Here is a 25427-nt window from a genome sequence, read left to right on the forward strand (position 1 = left end):
CACGTCGTGCCCCCTTACTAGTTCCAAAATAAGGATATTTTTACAAGATTCTAGGGTTGGGGATGAGAGTAGGTTCAACCCTCTTTTACATTTGTATTATATTTCAATTATTAGTAAAATATATAATGTTAAATGAGATAAACGTATGTAAAAAGTATGAACCAGGTAAAAAACGAAAAAAAAGGATTTTAGGGAAAAGAGGGACAAGGAAGCGAGAATAACAAGGAATATTAGGTTTAGGGGCGGCACCAAAGGGAGGCATTTTCCGTCCCGTTTGGCCTTATTGCACAATTAAAGAAAGAGATAATGACTTAAAAGGGTAATATATTTTTCGATTTGTACACATTTGGTCACTGAGTTTTTTTTTTTCGTCCACATTTACTCCCTCAACTTGTTAAACTGTACGCATCCAGTCCTTATGACCGGTTATTCCAGGTTAGCCGGGAAAAATGACTTATTAGGGTAATATATTTCTCATTTTGTACATATTTAGTCCTTAATATTTTTGTACACATTTAGTCCTTAATTTTTTTTTTGTTTCAAAATAAGTCATTTTTTGTTTTTGTACCAATTCAATACTTATGAATGATTTATTTAAAGTTTTTTCTCACGACATCTAACATGTAACTATCATTGATGACAGAGATGGTTCTCTTTGGGTGCCCGCAGTGGCACCGACAACCCCTGCTTTTTCTGTACACAGTGTAAATTTTTCGATATTTTTAGATTTTTTTTTCTTTTTTCTACTTACCGGCAACACCTACTACGGACCGGCAACACCTACTACCAAATTCTCCATCCGTCCCTGATTGATGAGGTGTTTGGGGCTGTTGATGTTTATGTTCATCGCGACCTCGACTGCTTGGTTGAATAGGTCTTGTGGTTTGGCTTAGGTTTTGTATTCCGAACGTCGTAACTTCTTCATACGACATCTAATTTTAACGATCTTTATGTCTATGTGTTCGTTTTTTAAGTCTGCAATAACTTTCGTTAAGATTACTCTCGTTAAAATATAATATGTTTTTACTTATGATTTTATAAAAAAACATCCATAAATGCATTCATTAAAAAATGTATGAATATAAAGATCGTAATTAAAAAATATATTACTTTTTAACGGGAGTAATCTAAACGAAAGTTATAGTAGACTAAAATACAAACACATAGATATAAAGATCGTTAAAATCCGAGATAGTATGAAAAATTTATGATGTTCAAAACACATGATCTAAGCAACCAAGTAGTCGAGATCGCGATGGACATAAACATCAAAAGTCTAAACACCTCGTTATTGATTGTTCCATGTAAGATGTTGTGAGAAAACTTTAAAAAAACATTCATACGTATTGAATGAGTATATAAACAAAAAAAAATGCAACAAAAAAAAAATTAAGGACTAAATGTGTACAAAAATATTAAGGACTATATGTGTACAAAATAAGAAATATATTACCCTATTAAAACATTTTTACCGGTTAACCTGAAATAACCGGTCATAAGGATTGAATGTGTACAGTTTAACAAATTTAAGGGGTAAATGTGAATAAAAAATAAACTCAGTGACCAAATATGTATAGATCGAAGAATATATTACCCTTTTAAGTCATTATCCCTTAAAGAAATCACATGATAAACACGGAGATATAACATTAAATATATTTAAGACAAAACTGCACAAATGGTCCCTGTGGTATGTCGAAAAATGCCACTTTTGTCCAAAAAGGTTTGGACTAGCGTCAGTGGTCCAAAACTTTCATTTTGTTGCGTCTCTGGTCCAATATGTTTTTATTATTTTCAAAATGACGGATCTACCCCTGTCAATATGATTTTCTCTTTTTACTTATTTGTTTTTCTGATTTTTTAATTTAAAAAAAAACAAGAAACAAAAATAAAAATAAATTTCTTTCTCTCTCTCTCTCTCTCTCTCACCATTGTTGGAATAAAACCTCACCATCTTGCCTCCTTTTCCCTCCCTCTCACTGAATTATTGTCAATGATCGAAGAGGGAATCAAGGGCAGTCAAGGGCTACCAGCCTCGACCACCCACTGCCACCGTGACCCACCACCATCCAGCATCCCTTGAACTCTAATCTATTTCCCCCTTCTTCTTCGGTTTTTTTGTTTTTTTTTTGAATTGAGAAAACCACCAATGAAGGTGGAGACTTTCCAGCAAGGAAGACAACCCGCAACCACAAATTTCAGCCACTACTGGGCCCCTCTCCACACCCATTCACTTTCTCCGCCGATTCTGACCTGATATATAGTAACCGGAGCCGCTGGAACGGACTCCGACCACCATAGTAGATCGTCATCGCCGCCTTGCTGCTCATCGCTGATTCCGACCAGATACAGAAGGGCTTAGGGCACTTCAAATTAACCCCTTCGTTTTGCAAGACGAAGAACAACAACACACCAATGAACGTTGTCCCTGCATCCAACGCTGCCGATTAGAAAAAGGCATATCAAATTTCTATACAAACCTCCAGAATCAAAGATTCGCTCAAGTCCGATGACTCCCCTAATCACAAAAGTATCAAATGTAACTTTGAATTTGGGGGATGTCCATGGAATTTCGGGATGAAGCCCCACGAGATTCATCATCCCTACAACTAGGGTTCCGACGAGCTGAGTTGCGAACTTGCATCGAGATGGGATCTTCATGTTGTGTCAAGAGGTTGGTGGTGTCCGATGGGATTCCACAGCAGCGGTGACGGAGGGCGGCAATGGTAGCCCTACTGCTTTTGCTTTCCTGTTCCGACGGGTTTGACGAGAGAGAGAGAGAGAGAGAGAGAGAGAGAGAGAGAGAGAGAGAGAGAGAGAGAGAGAGAGAGAGAGAGAGAGAGAGAGGGTGGGGTTTGGTGGGTTATTAGCTGTATATTTATTTTTATTTTTTTAATCTAAAAATCAGAAAAGCAAATAAGAAAAAAAAATCATATTAATAGGGGCAAATTCGTCATTTTGAAAAAAGACATAATAGATTGGACCAAAAATGCAACAAAGTGAAAGTTTTGGATCTCTGGTGCTAGTCCAAACTTTTTTGGACCAAAGTGGCAATTTTGAGCAAACCACAGGGACTATTTGTGCAGTTTAATCTATATTTAACTAGTCAAATGTTTTTGAGAGAATTACCACGTGAAACTTCCAAACTAATTACAAATAATCCGAAACCTTCTATTCATAGAAAAACAAAGTTGATCGATTAGGCTCGGCAATGTGGATTCAACACCCTCCTCGGCAACGCCTACGTGGCTCGGCAAAGGGCCTTCTCCTCGGTACCGAGGTCGGCATCTAAACTCGGCGGGAAGATGCCGAGTTTCTTTCCACCTTCTCTTCTCCCTCTTTTCTCCTACACTCGGCAACCACTCCCTTCTGATGACAAAAAGTAATCCGGCAACACCACGAGGTGCGGTGGAGCTTGGTTATTTTGGTATGATTCCCCTCAGTCTTAGTGTACGGTTTCAAATAAGAAAGTGACTCGTGTCCCCTAAAGTACATAACATATGCAAAGAGCCTATCATATTCGTTCATTACTACCATTAAAAACAAGACATGTTATTTGATAGCCTATATTTATTTTTTTAACCGATAAAAAATAAACATTAAATGAAAGTATTCTATCTCTAAAAGCACTAAAGTAGCCAAAATTCAACTATGTGTCACTAGATCTACATCTTGTGACTGACTTAGAAAAAAGTTCATGTTCACCGAAACTTTAAATAGGTAAAGTGATACAATTTTTTGATTTAACATCACACCTTTTTAGTTTTGAGAACAATGACTTAGTCAGGTGACAATAGTCAATTAAATTATATGATTATTTGGACTTCAATTCTTATTGGCGTTTAGTTGGAATGATTGAGAGGCAGGAGCTTTAAATTGTTAATATATAAATTCACAAAACCTATTTTCTTGAAAGATTTTTTTAAAGTTTTGATACAAAGAGAACTAATGGCTACAATAAATAGTAACAATGATTTATAATTACAGATAGTGACGCACCAATCAAAGGTAGCATATTGGAAAAATTGCATTATACAGAAAATTTCCACTGCCCAAAAAAATTAAAGGGGTAGCAGGGGCTTCTCGGACCCCCAATAATACTTATAACATCAAATCCAAAATTATATATATTGTATATGTATATAAAAGGAAATTCGACAGCTTACCTCTTGATTGTTGCTTTGGTTCTTGATGACAACATGAAAATGATATTCCAACAAGTAGAAATTAGATCCTATATCTGCCATTTTAGCTAAATTACATCTTTACCATTTATTAACTTTATATCTTAGAAAATCATTTGATTTTGATTTCTTAACTTGTCAAAAATCATTTTTTTTTTGAAAATGCATTATGATCAATTACTGCATGAATTCATACAGACAAACAAATCTGATATTGTATAATTGTATTATGTGACAAATTTAAAACATGTATATTAAGTTTATATGTTTATATAAAAAAAATATTCCATATAATGTCTTTTCAATCATTATATAATATATATTATAAATTTGATAATCTGTTTTATTTTTTTATAAAAATAATCAGTTATTCACTTGTTTAAAAGAGTCGGATGGATTATTATAACTTAGAGATTACATTTGCTCTATAGTGTTTGAGATAAAAGTTGTCATATAAATGATGCATGATCAGAATTATATCGGCAATCACAAAAGTTTACCCATGACTAAGAATTAAGAAATATAACATTTTTCTTCATCAACACCGACAAATCTAAATAGTCATGTTTAATAATTTGTGTTCCACCTAATAAGATCATATAATGTATTAAATTTGATTATTTTAACCTGAAAAGAAAGCTAAATCTTAATAAAGGTCCCTTTAAAGATTGATTGGAAATTGACATTTTTGTCCCTCTTGCTCTAAATTCTTGAAACAGTACTAATTATGTCATAATAGTTGTTTGTTGCTTATACCATCTGCATGAGACATGACATATTAAACATCATATTAAAAAAAAACATATCTTCACCAATAAGTCAAATTATTGAAAAACTGTCCTTATTAGCAAACATTGTTTCTATTGTAATTAAACATTAAAAAAACATATTAAAAAAATATATCTTCACCAATAAGTGAAATTATTCATATTAACTCAAATTTAAGGCAACTCTTTCCAGATTTGAAGTTTCTTACGTTTTCACCTTAGAGATGTTAATTATGTACTCTTAGTCCGAGTATATATATACTGAAAACACGAGCATATAAATCTTTTAGAATAAAAAGATGAAGGAAATGAAGGGCAAATTTGGCAATTTAAAATGAATAAGACCACTTGAGAGATAACATTATGCGTCTTGGCATCTTCCTCACATGAACAACTCATAATATCTTTATTTGTTATTTATTTATTTTTATTTTTCTAAATTACAATTAAAATAGAAGAAACACACTCACATGCAATTATTAATTTCTTCTCTCTAAAATTATTATTTTTTGTAATTTTCAACAATAAAATAATAATAATAATAATAATAATAATCAAAGTCCCCATCAAGACCCTCCTTTGCTTATCCTACAAAACCCCATCTCCAATATTCTTCTTCTCATTCCAAGTTATTCAATCCTACTTTTTTTTTTAATAGAATCAAACACTTAATTTTTCAAGAAAAATGAGAGAAATCCTTCATATTCAAGCCGGGCAATGCGGAAACCAGATCGGTGCAAAATTTTGGGAGGTGGTTTGTGATGAACATGGAATCGACGCGAGTGGGAAGTACTACGGAAACAGTCATGTGCAATTAGAGAGAGTGAATGTGTACTACAACGAGGCCAGTGGTGGTCGATATGTCCCAAGAGCTGTATTGGTCGATCTAGAGCCAGGTACCATGGACAGTCTGCGCGCCGGACCTTACGGGAAAATTTTCCGCCCCGATAACTTTATCTTCGGTCAAAACGGTGCTGGAAACAATTGGGCCAAGGGACATTACACCGAAGGTGCCGAGTTAGTTGATGCAGTTCTTGATGTTGTTCGTAAGGAAGCTGAGAACTGCGACTGCTTACAAGGTATACTTATCAATAATAATATACTACTAAAAAATCACAAAAATAAAACTGTTTGAAAGTGAATAAATAATAAATTTAAATTTATTATGTGACAGGATTTCAAGTATGTCACTCGCTTGGAGGTGGTACCGGATCCGGTATGGGTACTTTATTGATATCAAAGATCCGAGAGGAATATCCAGATAGGATGATGTTGACATTTTCAGTGTTTCCATCACCGAAGGTGTCAGACACGGTGGTTGAGCCCTACAACGCCACCTTGTCTGTCCATCAGTTGGTCGAAAACGCTGATGAATGTATGGTGCTCGATAACGAAGCCTTGTATGATATATGTTTCCGAACCCTAAAGCTCACAAACCCAAGTTGTAAGTCTTCTAAGAAATATTTCATTTCATTTATTTTGAGCTGCAAACTTGTAACAAAATGTTATAAGAATATGTCAAATTGACAATTGTAGTAGAATTGTAGCTTATTTAAGTTGTACCATTGGTACAATTTACAACTACTTAATGCAGTTGGGGACTTGAACCACTTGATATCAACTACCATGAGTGGGGTCACTTGTTGCCTCCGTTTCCCTGGTCAACTCAACTCCGATCTCCGGAAGCTCGCCGTGAATCTGATTCCATTCCCACGTCTCCACTTCTTCATGGTCGGATTTGCACCGTTGACCTCCCGTGGATCACAGCAATACCGTGCCCTAACCATTCCGGAGCTCACCCAACAGATGTGGGATTCCAAGAACATGATGTGCGCCGCCGACCCACGTCACGGCCGCTACCTCACCGCCTCTGCCATGTTCAGGGGCAAAATGTCCACCAAAGAAGTCGACGAGCAAATGATCAATGTACAGAACAAAAACTCATCTTATTTCGTTGAATGGATCCCTAATAATGTGAAATCGAGCGTCTGTGACATCCCTCCGACGGGGTTGGCGATGTCGTCGACTTTTATGGGGAATTCGACATCTATTCAGGAGATGTTCCGGCGAGTTTCCGAACAGTTCACTGTGATGTTTAGGAGGAAGGCTTTCTTGCATTGGTACACCAGTGAGGGGATGGATGAGATGGAATTCACGGAGGCAGAGAGCAACATGAATGATTTGGTGTCGGAGTATCAGCAGTATCAGGATGCGGTGGCCGACGACGATGTTGAGGATGATGGGTACGGGGAAGAAGAAGAAGAAAATTAAGTATGAATATTATTTTATTTTATTTTGGGGTATGCTGAGTATTCGAAATGATTTTTATATCGTGTGGTATTTTGGGTCTATATGAGTGTATTGTGAATAAGATATTGATTTATTGTCTTTTGAAGTTATAATAATGATTATAAATAATATATATTGTTAGAAACTTAGAATACAAAAAACATAATGATCAAAAAGTAAGAAACACAAAACTTTTATCAAATTCGCCAATATAGCCATGGAATGAAGATTTATAGGCCAAAACTGAATCTATGTAGCTGTAAATGCAAACAAAGCTTTAATGGGTCCAAACACAAGAAACAAGCTATCAAAGGAGATTCATGAGATTGAGCACTTCAAATGAGTTTATGAGTTTTATAGAACTTATTATTATTTGAAATAATTTTTAATAAGTTGTTATTATTAAACACACAATATATATATATATATATATATATATATTTCTATTAACTAGTTATTATCTATTAATCTTGACCAATTATTTGAAAAATTAGTTTATACCTGAAATTCTAACAGCTTGTCAGTTTGTTTAATGATATTTTCACTGTTTTAAAAAATAATAATTAATAAGCTACATTCGGTAAGAAATTAGTTGCGAAATAAAGAATAACGTAAAATGATATTTAAATGAAGATTTAATATTATAAGAAAAATACGAAATATATTTTATAATATTAAAAAACTAAATAATAATTCTTTCAATTTTGCATGTTTAAATAAAATTTCATATATTAAATATTATATTCACAGTATTGTTATAACTTTCTATGATTGATGACTCTAAAATGTTCGCTATGTCTTTGCAATGGCTCCAAAAGTTTAGACTTTTCCTCAAGTTTTGATAAAATAGTGTCTTGAGTAATATATTTATATAAAAATGTATAATAGTAGAATATTTGTATAAATTATTATTTATATACGAAATTACTGTATTATATCACACCTTACAAATAACATGACTTGCCATAGCTTGTAAAAACTTGACATTGCCACCAAGTCACATATTACGTTATTTAGAACCCATTATATATATATATATATATATATATATATATATATATATATATATATATATATATATATATAGAGAGAGAGAGAGAGAGAGAGAGAGAGAGTGTGTGTGTTAGGATCACATTTGAGAAATCAAGGGAAAATGACTTAGGAGGGTAACTACCTCTTATCCGTGTTCATATATTCGCAACTTCTTCTTTTTTGTACATAATAAAGCAACTAACTTGTTTTAACTGTTTAAATTACACCAATATTACCGGTTAATACCTGTTTTAACCGGTAACTCAAAGGGAAAATGACTTAGGAGGGTAAGTACCTCTTATCCGTGTTCACATATTGGCAACTTCTTATTTTTTGCACATAAGAAAGCAACTAACTTGTTTTAACTGTGTAACATCCCAAAAATCATGACCAAAAATTTCGTTTTTAATTTAATACTAAAACCATAATTTTCAAACCATTAATTTAATACTCCGGCATTGGGCCCCACTCGGCATAAGGCCCTGCCTGGCATCGAGCCCCGCTCGAAATACAAATTTGTCTCTCTTAGGCCCCGCCTGTCTCCAGGCCCCGCCCGTTAAACACATAGAATCATATAACATGCTAACACATAAATAAACATACTCTATTGTATCCATGTCCTAAGAAACATACTCTGCTAATAAAGAGATACGAAACATCGTCCATACTCAGCTAGTGATGAAATACGGGACCTCGTCCACACTCACCTCCTTACCAGGCACTTACAAGTATCACACAGACAACAAGTATAATCTAACATGCAAACATTCCTCGGGCACCCGCCCGACATCGGACCTTAGTCTGGAATAACATACTAGCATACAATGCCTAGGGCTAACCCCCAGGTCTTCCTACTCATAGATTACATGGACTGACATTGTGGCCTTAGACACATTCACATAGTGAGGAGACTCACCTTGCACTGCTGAAGCCCTGGTTGGAACTAGCTGAGTACGGACAAAGTTCCGTATCTCATTATTAGTAGAGTATGTTTCTTAGGACAAGGATACAGTAGAGTATGTTTCTTTATGTATGGCCTAAGAGAAACAAATCTGTATACCGAACAGGGCTCGATGCCAGGCAGGGCCTGATGTCGGGCGTGACCCGATGTCGGAGTATTAAATTAATGGTTTGACAATTATGGTTTTAGTATTATTTTTGGTCATGATTTTTGGGATGTTACACAGTTAAAACAAGTTAGTTGCTTTCTTATGTACAAAAAATAAGAAATTGCCAATATGTGAACACGGATAAGAGGTAGTTACCTTCCTAAGTTATTTTCCCTTTGAGTTACCGGTTAAAACAAATATTATCCGGTAATATTTGTGTAATTTAAACAGTTAAAACAAGTTAGTTGCTTTATTATGTACAAAAAAAGAAGTTGCCAATATATGAACACGGATAAAAGGTAGTTACCCTCCTAAGTCATTTTCCCAGAAATCAATGATAGAGCCCAAAAAGTCGCTGTTGATTTTTTAAGCGTTTTCAAAAAAATAATTAAAATAAAAAATCTTTTTAAAAAATATACATATATACATATTTTTGAAAAAGTCATTAAAAAAAGCTCAACGAATTAAACTTTTAATGATTGATAAAAAAATATTATGAATATAGTTTTGTTAAAAACTACTACGTTTTCACGAATTTTTAGTTTTAAATAGAATCTAATCATAAAAATATTTTACTTCTTGATCAAATTTAATTTTAAACTAGATGAGGAGCCCCATGTTGCGGGATGGATGTAAACAGATATGATCATTATTTTTGGCATCTGATGCTTCTTATGAATATGAAGGATTATATAGTAATTTATGGACAATTTGTTTGTGGAACGTTATGGCATAACTATGAATTTTGTTAAAAATATTAGTTAAGTGTGAATTGCAAACTACTATGTTTAAGTGTTAATGATATGTTGTTGAGTCTACATCAATATGCATATTTGCAACTTAATGCGGTAGGAGATAGTTGAAAGCATGAACGTCACATAGTTGATATTGGTGTGAAGGCATAGTATATATTACATTCGATGCTTATCTGTTTAGATGATAATATAAGATCATTCATTGTTACATGTGGGGAAGGTCTTTCAGGATCTTGGAATACGCTTCCATGGCTGCAGTACTGAGTCAACAAATCAGTTGCCTATAAAAATTGATTATAAAGACGTTAATGAATCAATGACCTATCAAGAAAATCAAAAATTACAACTAACAGCGGGTGTCTACCTGAGACTTTGCAATAGGGTCGACACAATCAACTCCATTTTCTGAATGAGTTTAGCTTTAAATACAAATCTTCATCCACTGACCTGCAAATTCACTCAGAAATCCAATTCTATGGTCAAAATTATACTACACCACAAACAAAGTCAATGACTTTAGTCAAAATCATTATTACAATGCTTGTTAATGGGAAAAAGGTCAATATTGGAAAAATGTTGCATTTATTTAGTTGGAATTCCATTTGTCTAAAACAGTATGTAAATAAAGAGTATAAAAACAATCAATATACATATTGAAAATAGAAAAACTAATAAACAAAACAAAGAGACTTTATTCAAGGAAAAATCTTGAAATGATGAAATAAAGGGAAAAATCAAGACCTGATAATGAAAAGTACTCTCATTGATGAAGATTTGGTAACGGAGGTTCCTTTTTTGCCATTTCAGTTGTTGTTATCCCTAAAGACCAAATATTCGCCTCCACATTCAATTCTTGCTTTAACCACCACCAATCGCTTTGGTAAAACCTGCTTCCTTCTCCACAATACTCCACGAAATCATTATTTACTACAAAAACCACAAGAGAAAACCTCAACAGGAGCAGATATGAACTCCCAAATGAAAAAAAAGTCGAAATCAAGTAAATTGGATTTAATTGTTTAGAAATCGAAACACCTAGAGATGTGTATTACCCATTTCAACTTTCAAAGATGGAGTGCAGCTATTTTAGGAAGAGTCCGGAGTCTGGGTCCTTCTCCTTTGAGTGATTGTGAGGAGGGTGAAAAGCTATAATTAACCACAATTGACTAGCATAACGGTGAACATAAGAAAAAGCAAACACGTGGACAAAATAAAAGAAAATCGAGGATTTGTGTGTCTCCGAGAAATCATCAGCATCAGACCTTTAAGAGCTTTATGACCACCGATGTGAGTTCCATCAAGTTAAGAGACAGTCCAGAATCACAAATTCTTTACAAAAAAACCATTTTACAAAATTCCAAGAACAGTTACTAAATTAAAAAATATATATATACATGCACAGGAACGGTGACAGGTGTAAACGGACACGAAAGTGTATGAGAAGAACCGTGAAGACGGTCGCATCTGGTCTACATTCGTGTACGTATTTGATTTGATTGTCGATGTAGGAGCTGGAAGCGGTGACCGGTAGGTATGGACCTAATGGTTTGATTGGAAAATACACTTTTGTAAAATGAGAGTATACCCATAATTTTTTCAACAACAAATCTTAAGCAAACAACTTTCAAGTCTTTGGCATAATAACCATCTGCAAGTGGTAGAGGGCTACTAACAGAATTGATAGATATACCCTTACAAATCATATTTATCAGCAGCAACTAACAACTTGGCTATCAATAAATTTTCTGGATAAATTCCAAAAGTGTTGCCTGTCATATACACGAAGTACCATAAGCGTCAGTCAATCTCTTTTTAGGCTATCTAATAATGAATATAAATAATGTAATACAAATTATATCTGGATTTCATGATATTGTCTGCGTTTTACCTTTTAACCCTTGCAGAAAAAAACCAATGGACACGTGACGAGCCTGCTTTTATTGTAACTTGTATTCTTCTCTTGGCAGTTTCAGCTATCGCATATTCTGTCTTTGCTGCTATTTTTTACCATCTAAAGAACCGAGTTTGAGTTGTCGTGGGGCCATCGCACGTCCATCTACTTCTATCATGTTCATACCAACTTCCACTTCAAAATTCTTGATTGCATCCACGCTACAAATTATAAGAAAACATGTATAAAATATAAAATATACATCAACAAAAAATAAATAAATAAAAAGCCATACCCGATTTTTCCAGGTGCATATTCATCATGAACCACGTTATGTTCCTCTCTCTTTCTCTTCCTTCAATTTAGATTGAGAAGAGATAACTCTTTTAGGTAATTTCTATACTCAACTCACAATATTTCTCATTTTTGAAGTTGTATACTTGCGATGCTAAAAGGACCATGATATATGGGTAGAATGTAATGGCCGTATCTAGTGGCTGACATCATCATTTACTACGGGTGTAGGTGTACCGATTTAAGAGATAAGATATGCTTGGCTTCAAGCTTAAATTGTGAATGCTAACGATCTTCTCAAACACCACTACATGATGTCCTTTCTTAGGACTTGAAAAGTACTTTTATAAACAGAAGGTTCATTTGGGCATTTCATAGAACACTTCATATGCATCTAAAATAGAAACATGTTAACCATATTTTGATTACCAACGATAGCCTCGTCAGTCCTGCTTTCCTGTTTCCAAATCAAAAAAATAGAAATAAGTAGAAATACATACATAATTCATATGATATTAGATATCTAACCTTTATGAGGGCAGCAACATCTTCTTCTGCAGTACCGACTATCTTCCCAATCAGAATGATACCTGAATTATAAAAAATAAAAAAAATTGAATTGTAAGACCAAATAAATTATATTATTATAAAAGTTTCTTCCAAGTATTTCAACGCTTAATGTTAATTTTGTTTGACATATAACTAAATGATACATCTAGATATCTAAATATATGTTTATTACCCATGCTACATTCTCTCTTTACCAATATGCTTCTCCATATCCTTTCCAGTTCAAACAGAGTGGTGAAGTATGGATTGAAGAACTTACGTCCATCGTTTGTAATAGAGGGACGCCACCACTACACCCTCCGATGTTCGGCACTATAACCATCAGCGGCTGCACTCATATTTTTTGTTCCCGTGACGTGACAGCAACACAGACGAATCGATTATGTCCTCTGTGATACATGGTTTTCAACTTGAAACATGATGAAATCGAAAAAAAAACCAAGAATGAATAGAATGGAATAAGAATTCAATCTGTATAATTAAATTAAAAAATTCAGGTAAAACACCAGTAAACGTGTATGAGAGGGTTGATAGTGTACAACCCACCAACAGCAGCACCCATATGTAGATTGGAGAAGAGAAACAGAAGCGACTATATAGATTACGGTCGATCCCTTTATCGGATGCCCACGTTCGCTGATGTTTGTTCTCGTCTTGGGCGTGGATCACATGAACCACTCATGGGTGCCTTAATCCACCCAATCTGGACGCATCAGATGATATCGAAGAAGGAGTATTCGGTTGTTCTGGAAAGCCCCACACGAACCCGAGCCTCCGATAAATCGCGTCAGTCAGGAACCCATCGATGCCTTTAGAGAGAGACGGTGGGTTTTGGAGCGTATGGAAGTTTGCAGTGGAAGTGAGCGATAATGAAGAATTAAGAAGTATCTGAGGCGGTGGATGGGTGGAGGGATTAACATTGATCGGAAGCACGTGAAGAAGAATAACACTGATTGGAATCTGATTGGGTCGAAAAGCGGTGAAAGTAAGATAGAAACAACACGTTTTAGAATATGCAAAATGCCGAAATATTATCCATAAAAAAAATTAAAACAGATACAACAATGAAAGCGTGATTGGATACGAAAACGGCAAAGTCTCAACAAATTTTCAAATAGCACCCAAAATACATTCCATTCAAAAATAGGAAGGACAGATAGAAAGCCAGGGGCAGCTGTGACAAAAAAAGGCAATGTTCACTATTTCTTAGTAGGCCTGACAATTGGGTTGGGTTCGGGTTGGCGGGTAGGCGGGTCAGAATACGTTGACCCAACCCAACCCATATAATATATGGGTTGGTGGGTTGAAAACATCAACCCAACCCAACCTAAATAACCCGTATAAGTATATGGATTCGTGAGTTCGTGGGTCGGTGGGTCGAACCCAACCAGTATAACCCATTTAATAAGCAACACATTTTAAAATGAAATTAAAAAATAGAATTAAAATGAAGTCATAAAGTGTTAAATATTAAACATAAAGTCATAAACAGGAGTGATGACGACGAGTGGTGTGCGTGCGACACTGTGAAAGTCGATAAGTCGATGTCTCAATTGACGGAGACAGGAGATACAGAGTCGTGATTTTGGAGATTGAAGACTGAATTTCTTTTTGATTAGGGGCTAGGGGACGCTAAGTCGACTCAAAGTTGTTTTGCAGTTTTGAAATTCGGAAAACGATTAAACGATAATCAAATATTCATAATTAATAAATAATTAAAATTATTTTCTAAACATTATATATATATATATATATATATATATATATATAATATTTTATTTATTTACTTATTAATTAGTTTTATTAAACATTAAATGACATTATATTTAGAATATATTAATTTTATAACGATTATATAATATTTACACTGTTTTTATTTTATTTCTATAACTATAATTTTTTTTTTTTGTATTTTAAGTATATAAATAAAAATTTGATATAGTTGTATTAAATACTTTCGTATTAAAGTATGATTTTTTGTTAAAAAATGACTAATTAAATAAAAGGGTGTATAAAACATTTTAGATCTATTAGTTAAACTTATCGAAGAAAGCTATTAGAATAAAATTAACAACTGAAGATGCCATTTACAAAGAGGTCAAAATTATAAGTGAAATTTAATGGTAAGCCAACATTTGTTTTAAATAGATGAGGATAATTCATACAAATATTTGTTAAGAATACCCGAAGTCAACAAATAAAGAATACCCTAAAAAAGAATTCAATTTGTTAATTTTTTACCTAATCAATACGAACGATTTTTTGTACGTAGATCCTAGCAAGTGCGGCAAGTGCACTAGTCGCACTTTTGAGACAATCCCCCACGTCTTCATCAGAAACCAAACAATTCGTTTATCCTTTTTCATCACGGTATGTAAGCTCAAAATTACCACAAATATACTTAAACGACCTCTTGGAAAGTTCCTCTTCAACAACTTCAAATGTTGGTATTAATGAGGGTGGAAAACGCAATTTGTATATCTTATCTTGATACACCGCTTTTACGTCCAAGGTATCTGCATAGAGTGGATTGACAGCTAACCACAGGACTATATTGTCACCTTGATCCTTGTGTGTATTAGTCTGTATCAGCAAATAAAAAACATGCTAGGAGAGACACTTACGATTATATCAAGTCATAAAATGATAATTTGGGTAAATATGATAATTTTTTTTGACAATTAAGGGTATATATATATATATATATATATATATATATATATATATATATATATATATATATATATATATATATATATATATATATATATATATATATAGGTTCAATTGAGAAAATAAAAAAGGTTGAGAATGGGGGAATCATTCTCAGTCACTCATTTAATCTAAGCATAAAAAGACACGGTGGCAAACTTGTAAATATGTTAATAACCTTCAATGTCAAATACGTAACTATAATTCGATAACAGTTCGTGACTTCGTTCATCTTCAAAATTTCTCCTCCAACCTTCAACAATCATCCAGATTTCTTCAACTAAACCATCATCAATGTCATCCAGTGTTAATCAATCATCAATATTCGTAGCTGGGAGGTTCGCCGTTCAAGAGAAATTCGCAACCCAAATTCATCAATTTCATCGATTTGTTAAAGTTTGGAACTGGAATTTCCCAGATTCGCAAACGAAATCAGTTGGAATCGGAATTTCTTCGTTGTTCATGAAATTGGAATCAGAGTTCTTGACTCGCAGTCACGGTCGACATTGAAGGACTCAGAATCGGTACTCACAGGTTCCCAATCGGATTTTCGGAAATCAAAATCAAAATAAGAAATCGATCAGACATAGGTGTCGCGTCTGAAGTCGAAATCGGAAGTATATGATGATTTGGAATTGATAACTTGATGTTTTTAACATTTTTAAAATAGTTAACTTATATGCACTACAACTGTTTGATGAAATGCATAAACTAAATTACCACGTTATATTCATATATGAATATGTTTTCTCACTTGAATCAGTATATGATTATTAAAACAAAAAAACGAATATGCAAGTCTGTATATTATTCATATGTGAATAACATATAAAAATTATATATATTTGTGAAAACACATTGTAATATTTATATGTGAATATACTGTGTAATATTCATAAGTGAATATATTATCTAATATTCACAAGTGAATATACTATGTATTATTCACATGTGATATACCATTTAATACTATGTAATATTCAGATATGAAAATATTATCTAATATTCATAAGTAAATATATCATCTAATATTCACAAGTGAATATACTATGTAATATTCACAAGTGAATGAATCGTCTAATATTTAAATATGAATATACTATGTTTAATATATACTATATTCATATATGAATGATACTTAAAATGTAAAAAAAAAATGATCATGGTTTTTATTAATAAGTGAATAACGAATGTACTGTAGAAAAAACTTGATTCATTTTTATTCACTTATGAATAACGATAGCTGAAGATATAAAAAAAATAAATTTTTTTATATTATTTTAAAACTATATCAATATGGATGTCTATTTGTAGAGAATAAAAAATCATGAATTTTGGTATATTTAAAATAATTTTTCGATAAAAATAGCTCTTAAAAATTAAAAAAAAAACGAAAAAGACTACGTTTTTGTATATATTAAGGTAATGTTTAGCATAGTTTAAGGAAATATGTTTTGTTAGAAAACACATGTTTATTCTTTTCCCATTTCCGCTGGTACGACAGAGGCTTTTTGCGGCAAAAATAAATGAGTGGCTGAGAATGATTCCCCCATTCTCAACCTTTTTTTTCTCAATTGAACTCTCTTTTATATATATATATATATATATATATATATATATATATATATATATATATATATATATATATATATATATATATATATATATATATTAGTCAATGAATAAATACAAACTGTTTACCTTTCTCTTCACAAGTTTTGGTCCTGGCCAGCAAACTAATCTGCACATGCGTTTCAATTTAGGCACACAAACTGTAAAACAATATCCAAAAGAAAAACGAGCTTTAGTAACTGGGTAGAGATATAAGGCCTCTTACATATTTGTTGCAAAAGAGACATATATTATACCTACCCCATTTGAATAATGTAAAACCACATAGGTTGTAATTTTAAAACATTGTATACATTATCATTACCATGAACGTCTCCACAATCAATAACACGTAATTCATCACCAAGTTGTGCACCAGAGCCAAACTTGAAATTTGGCAACCATATCTTCAGTGTTGACATTAGTGACCCTACCATGGTTAAATGGTTTCGATACTGGGGCCATATATAAGAATTCAAAAACATAATAAGGATTATCAGTGTCAATGCTCCTTGAGGTAACCACAAAGCAATTAAGTTTTGTAATGGTATTGATAGCGGGTAGCTGATCAATATTAGTTATCCCATATATATTTTTACAGAAGCATGGTTGATAACTTTCAAGTGTGTTCCGAACACGTTCTTTCTCTATACTCAAAGGAACCATATCATAAGAACCACAATGGTCGAAGAATACCAATTTACCTTCATCGCCTTCATCAATATAAAGAGCAAACAATATCATAAGAACCACAATGGTCGAAAAATACCAATTTACCTTCATCGCCTTCATCAATATAAAGAGCAAACAATTTGAGTGCTAACATTGGTTTCATATGTTTATTCTCCAAAGACAATGAAGAAGGCACAAGATTCCCACCTCCATAGGCGATTGAAACTTGAGCAAGACTTAAGTTATATGAGTCACATACTTTCCATAATGTCACTTCAATTTCATCCATGACATGTTTGAAACCGCTTATAGTCTATTCATGAGTGTAAAGTATTTAGTAATAGGACAAAAAAGTATCACATAGTTTAAAACTTATGTTATGACATCGGGAGTTAGACTTTGACATTTGACCAGGGCGATTAATGTCATTGTTAACTATTTAAAAAAAAACTATGGTTTGTGGAAGTTCATGCAATCATAGTTCTTGGCACAACACTTGACAACATCAATGATTTTGAATTGTACATGCTTTGTTTATTTTACCCGCTCTATATTATTTGGTTGAGTCACATATCTTAATAATTATTAGTTTTTTGACAAATAGAAACATGGCTCAAAGCACACCTGTTTATTGTAGCAACACTTCCTCCTCCAACGTTTACTCTGGAAATGACGATTTCCTTCATAACTTTGATTTTCATGCTATTGCTGATCTCCAACAAGTAGATAAGGTTTATATACTTAAATTTCATTTATAAAACATATATTATATCAAATAGTTTTTGGATTATTTTTACCCTCATATTTCATTTTACCTTTTTATTATATAATTTAAATTTACATCAATATATTTCGGGAAAAAACATTGATTGTTGTCCGTACGATTAAACATGTGTGTACTCATGTGTAATGATGCTATTTGGCTTGTACTAAATGTCAAGAGAAATTCAATAAAAACATTTTAATGAATGAGAACCAAAATCACGATAAAAAAGTTTTTTTTATTGTTACACTTCAACTTGCATGAACAAAGACATATATGTTGTTTCAAGGTTTTCAATAATTCTTTTATAAATATTATTATAATCTTCGGTTAAATTTTATAATGTTATATTACTTAATTTGTTTATATCAATAGTTTTAGTTTCAAAATCACCATTAGAGTACAAAACTTTACCGGTTTGGTGTCACTTATTTTATTTGATCGAGACGCAAAGATACTTCTTGAAAATTAACATCATTTACATAAAATTAATTTTTACTTTTTGTCTATCTATTTTTATAACCGTTCATTTTTTTTATAGGAGGGTAACATGGAGAACAAAGTTGATGGTTATGAAATCTCAAAGTTCACTGCTGATAATCCAATCATTGATGAATTGGAAAAAAAAAATTAACATCAAACAAGTAACATATGAATTTATTTCTACATTTAGGATGCTCTTTTGCTGATTGTTTTTTTGTTTTACGGTTCTCATTATTGGACTATGAGATGATTATTGAAATTCTTTTTAGAATTTCATTACAAACATTTCATAGTTTACGTTGTACAAGTAAGTATTTTGAAAAACTAACGTACAACAAGCGGAGAAATAATGTGGTTTTTTGAGTTATTGTTCAACAATAAAAACCATGAGGGAACTGTAGAGCCAGTTTGTTCCGTCATGTGGTGAAAAAAGTTTTGACATTAGTTGTATACCAAATTCAAGTTCAATTTTAGCATATTCCTTGTGCGGACTGATTGTTGGTGAATGTGATAATAGAGATGAATATCCAAAAAAGTTATATTTGTTTGTAAAGCAACGACTTTAGATTGCAAATTGTTACCATTTCTAATCTCTAAATACACTGCGGTAAAGTTTGCTATGGTGGTTATGAGTTGGAAGTCGTTGCATTTCAAGATCATTCAATTATCACATGCATTGTCATCGTAAGACTTTATCTGTATTATATTTTAGGTATATTATTTTATATTATTTTACTACTTATATGTTATTTTCTTTGCAGTGATCTACTTAAGGATCAGGTGGACTCTGATTACTTCCACCTAAAATTGTTTGTCTCTAATACATAATACATGGGAATAGAGGGAGCTTCGTAATATTCGGTTACCATCTTCTGTTTATCCTGTTTCGGATGAGACAATTATAAGTGGAGGTGTAGTTTACTTCTTATTGTCTAACTATGACATTTTGCGATTCAATGTATATTCGGAAGAATATTTAGTGATATCTGCATCTTTTATTACTAATGATATCAACTCTTATACATCGAGGCTTATCAAGTATGATGGAAAATTGAGATATTTTTTTGTAAGTGGAGATCGTTCGTGGACTATTTGGGTTTTCATTTAAAATTGGTGGGTTAAATTAGATGTTACTAATTACAATGCCGGTGAAAATGAATGATGGGATTATCGAAACATTCTCCTTTATTTCTTTAAAGGAAATACGATTCAGCATGTCAGTCCAACACATCATTCACATGAACTATTTTCATTTTGTTCAGATTTTGAGATAGTTACTATGTCAAGTAGAAATATGTGATTGTATTTATTTCAAATTGCATTCGAAACCGTTGTTTTTTTTTTCTCATGAAGATATTTTAATATTTTATATTAGTTTGTGATTGAATATTTTGTTTTTTTATTTATAGTTTTAATCTTCAAGTCATGTTTTATTTTGTTTTAAGATATTAATTTTTTTAATATATGCATTCAAGAATTTAATAAATTCATTTTAAGAGTTATGTGGACATTTGTATGTTTTTTTATATGCGTTCCCCCGCGTTTAGCGCGAGTCATAATCTAGTTGTTAACTATTTAAAATAAGAAAACTATGGTTTGTGGATGTTCATGCAATCTAGAGTACAAGTTGATTAGAAACTTTAAACCCAAACCTGTAGTGTAATAGGCAAACCCATGAAAATTTCAAGAAGATCATCATAGTTCTTGGCACAACACTCAACAACATCAACACAGAAGCGTTTACCAAAAGGATGACAAATAGGCATCACAAAATAAGACATGAATCCACACTCCAAAGCAGAACTAACCAATGGATTCCCCAGGTGAACCCTAAGATCCAGAACTACCTATGCCATGTGATTTAAGAATGCATTGGCACATGCACCATTTATGACAAAGGGTCGTCTTCAACTTCAACCATATTGGCATCGATACTATACTTATACTTAAGAGAGAATAACCTATGTTTTTGGCTATTAGAGTCGAGATGCTTAAGGGCAAAAGCTTGATCGTACGTTGTTATGCTTCCGGTTTCTAGGGGTGACCAAAACTGAATCAACACGTCTAAAGGATAGTGTTTAAGCTCAAGAAATGCTAATTCTATCATCTGCCCAATCTCCCTTGGGTTAGGATTATGAACGAACAATCCATGATAATTTGCATGTGTAAAATAAAATATTATCCATCATTGAATAACCGTGTTATACAGAAGTCTTGATTAACTGGATTTAAATTCGAGTCACATGAATTAAGTCTCAAACTAAAATGTTATCCATCATTGAATAACAGGTTTCATTGTTGATCTAGTTATATTAAAGTCTGAAGTCTCATTCTTTTACCCTAATTTACGAATAAGTCTGAAACTAAAATTAAGTGATGATTTGGTACTTTTCTCCATGTAACATACATTTTCCCAGTTTCATTAAACTGACTAGATGTCTATCTATTAAATGAGTTGATAAGATGGATATAATGGGTTATATAATGATATGTTTACCGTAAAATTTGATATCCATCTCATTGACTCATTTATGACTATGTATCCAAGTTAGAAATGAAACCAGTAAAATGCGTGTTTCCGGGAAAAATAGGCGGGAAATGAATTGATGAGATGGATATGTTGGGTTACATAAGATTAGATCGACAATTTGAAATTTCTTAGACTTAAAAAATGATAAAGTTATTGCTAGTTTATGTAATTATAGCGGTTTTCATTGGATGCATTTTATATTCCAAAAAATATACAATACATGAGGCTATCAAGTTTTATGATAAATATAACATTATATAACCCAACATATCCCTCTCATACGGTCACTTAATGACTACACATTTAGATTCACAATGAAACCGGTAAAATGTATGTTAATGGAGAAAATTGTCAAATCATCACTTAAATTTAGTTTGTAACTTATTCGTAAAGGGAGCTGATCCGTACACAACAATTTTTCTCCATACACAACAATTGGTGCTTTAAAATGTTGTATTGTTGGTGCTTTAAAATGTTGTATTGTACAACTATATAATGCATGAATTTTTGTGTATGACAAAAAACTGTTGTGTACGAATCAATTCCCATTCGTAAATTATGGTAAAATAATGAGACTTTAATTGAACCAAGTCATTAATGAAACCAGTAAACCGAGAAAATGGGTCAAATCATTATTTTTACCGATAATTCATGTTTTTTCGTATACAAAATTGAGTTTGAGATTTTTTTCGTAAATTAGGGTAAAATATTAGGATTTTTTTTGAAGATCGACCAAACTCCAGGTGTTGTTTCTTTCGATTGAAGCTAATTCAGCATCAATTGCTTCTTGCCATTCCCTTTTCCCACCGGCCTCAAGATACGACGTGGGCTCTTCATCGTTTCGTATCGTCATAAGTTCTTCAGGGGGTATGTGAATCTCATCCATGCTTTCGTATAGATCTGTAAACAACCTGAAGCGCTTTGGGGCACCACCACCAGTTAAGCTAGAGGCGGTGCTCAAAGTCGCTGACTGAGTCGATGAATCAATCGTAATGGGAGAATTGGGTGTGACCGAGGTATTTGTCGGTATTGGACTACCCGGTGGGCTTGCTTGTGGGTGACCCGAAACATTGGACTGCTCACTATTGGCCCAAATAGGTGACGACCCATTTTTTTGATCCGGTGTGTCTGGTATGCATTCTCATTCTTCGTCATAGACTTCTCCGACGAGATCAAATCCTTCGATGGCGAAAATTACTCCTGGTATCGCTTTAATCTTTACACTCTTCTCCCATATCCAACCCCGATTTTCTTCAAATATAACATCACGACTTACGTATATTTTCCCCGTGTTTGGGTCCAATAGCCTGTATGCTTTCGATCCTTTTTCAATTCCAAGATGAACCAGGCGAATACTTATATTTTCTAATTTCTTCAAGTGCCCCTTTTCAACTTTCATGGGAGCCACTCATCCAAATACCCTAAGATGATCAATATGTGGTTTTCTCCCAGTCCACATTTTATATGGAGTCGAGTCTTCCAGGGGCTTCGTTTGAACTATGTTTAGAACATAAATAGAGTGTGCTACAGCTTCACCCCATAGAACATCAGGCATTGACATGGTCTTCAAGTTGCATCTCACCATCTCCAATACAGTCTGATTACGTCTCTCTACTACTACATTTTGTTGTGAAGAGTATGGAGACATATAATGTCTCTCCAACCCAGTTTCTTTACAATACTTCGTGAATTCGTTTGATAAGAATTTCCTTCCACGATCAGTCCTGAATACCTTCACTTTCTCCCCTGCTTCAGTCTCTACCTTGCTTTTAAAATTCTTAAACACTTGTAGGGCTTCATCCTTAGTCTTCATCAAGTACACCCACATTACTCTGCTGAAGTCGTCAACAATCAACATGAAGTATCTTTTCCTAGAGGGTGTAGGACGAGTGACTGGCCCACACAGATCACCATGGATTAGTTCAAGTTTCTTCTTTGCCCTGAAGTTTTCCTGAGACGGAAAAGAGTTCTTTGTTTGCTTTCCCACTAAGCAGCCTTCACAGGGTTATGAGGGGATTTTTATCTATGGCATCCCTTCGATCAGCTTCTTGTCAATCATCTGCTTCATTGAATTGAAGTTTATGTTCCCCATTCATTTGTGCCATAACCATGTTGAATCATCAATTTCTGCAGCAAGACACACTGCAGTAGCTTCTTCTAACTCTATTTTATAGAGTCTATTTGTTGATCTTCTAACATTCATGAGTAGCTTTCCAATTGAATCATGAACCTATAAAAATGGATCCTTGATCTTGATCTCGTCTCCACCTTCTGCTAATTGACCAAGACTAATGATGTTGCTACATAAATCAGGTATGTAATATACTTCATTTAGTTTTCGACGCCCACCATCCTTTCATTTAAATACTATGGAGCCCTTACCTTCAATTCTCACTTTTGATTCATTCCCAAATTTCAAAAAACCATGAATTAATTCATTCAAGCTTCTGAATTTGGTTTTGTCTCCAATCATATGATTACTAGCGCCTGTTATCCAGGTACCATGTGCAAGATGACTTCTGAGGATTACCGTGGGTTCTCAATTAAGAGATGAGATTTTCTTCATTCAGAAACACCATGCTTCCATCTTCACATGTTGACAGCAACAGGGCATGCTCATTGTCATGATGCTCTTGTACCAAGTTGCTTTTGTGACTTCGTTCCTTTCGTGGGTTTTTACATTCAGCTGCATAATGCCCATACTCTTGGCAATTATAGCACCGAATGTCGCTTTTATCATGACTACTCGATGCATTGGGATTGCTTTCTTTCTGGTGATGAGATCCACCTCTGCCACCACGACCACCACCGTTTCTTCCTTTACCTCTGCCCCGTCCTCGAGAACCTCCAAAACCACCCCGATTTGATTTGCTTCCATCTGATTTCTTCTTGTTTCTGTCTGACCATTCTTTGTGAGTTAAGAGGAGTTTTCTTTCATCGTTGTCAACATGGCCTCTTATACGCTCCCCATGAGCTTTTAACCTTCCGATCACTTCTTCAACTGCTCGAGTGTGGAAGCAATTTGAACAAACTTAGATGGAACCGCTCTAAGCAATTTTTTTCACTACATAAGACTCCTCCATTGTATCTCCTAGGGATCGCATGGTGCTCATCATGTTTGTCGCTTTCGTGGCAAATTCATCAACGGCTTCGGTCTCCTTCATGCTCATGGTTTCGAATTCAGCCTTCAATGTCTGGATTCTTGCATTCTTCACTCTGTCTGCTCCCATAAACATCACTTTGAGCGCCTCCCACGCTTCTTTGGCAGTCTTCTTCTCCGCTAGTGACAACAGAAGGTCCTCTGGAATACCTTGGTAGATGGCTGCTAATTCCATCTTGTCTTTCTTTACTTCTACAACGGTATTCTGTGTTCTTGGTTCGACTGCTTCCTAGACTCCATGAGCCTGCATAAAGACTCGCATCTTAATAGCCCATGCCCCGTAATTGCTTCTTGTTAGCATCGGATAGTGTAGAGTGATTTGACCATCTTTGTCACCATTGCCATTGTTGCTCGTTATTTCTTCACGCGGTTGATACTTGGGCGTATACGAGATTCAGTTTGATACCAAATGTTGGCTTTTCACAAGCATGTAACTAAAGAATGGCAATGAAACAGTGACAAAAGGAGAACATAGCACAAATGCTTAAAGTTTAGAGCTTTTATTAAGGAAATTAAAAGAGGAAGTCATACCTCAACGTACATAAATGCAAGCTATTTCAACTCAAAATAGTGCTAAAAATCTGCAACTAATCCTACTAACTTAA

At 33.7% G+C, this 25427-nt stretch overlaps 1 protein-coding gene across 1 annotated transcript; it reads left to right on the plus strand.

The window, feature by feature from the left end:
• Window positions 1–5563: 5563 nt before the first annotated feature.
• Window positions 5564–7369, plus strand: LOC145059127 (tubulin beta-3 chain-like). The gene is made up of 3 exons (XM_079006983.1): window positions 5564–6030; window positions 6126–6395; window positions 6546–7369. Exons 1-3 carry the CDS (start codon window positions 5637–5639, stop codon window positions 7220–7222), a joined length of 1341 nt encoding a protein of 446 aa, XP_078863109.1. The 5' UTR covers window positions 5564–5636; the 3' UTR covers window positions 7223–7369.
• Window positions 7370–25427: the final 18058 nt, after the last annotated feature.

The sequence above is a fragment of the Lactuca serriola genome, chromosome 6 (genome assembly GCF_051521515.1).
Source record: "Lactuca serriola cultivar US96UC23 chromosome 6, Lser_US96UC23_V15, whole genome shotgun sequence".
Classification (NCBI taxonomy): domain Eukaryota; kingdom Viridiplantae; phylum Streptophyta; class Magnoliopsida; order Asterales; family Asteraceae; genus Lactuca; species Lactuca serriola.

Excerpts from the sequence above, each read along its gene's own strand:
- LOC145059127 (XM_079006983.1), top strand. The coding sequence starts at position 5,637 with ATGAGAGAAATCCTTCATATTCAAGCCGGGCAATGCGGAAACCAGATC. Across the intron at positions 6,031-6,125 it reads GAACTGCGACTGCTTACAAG|GATTTCAAGTATGTCACTCG; the intron begins GTATACTTATCA and ends ATTATGTGACAG. Across the intron at positions 6,396-6,545 it reads AAAGCTCACAAACCCAAGTT|TTGGGGACTTGAACCACTTG; the intron begins GTAAGTCTTCTA and ends TACTTAATGCAG.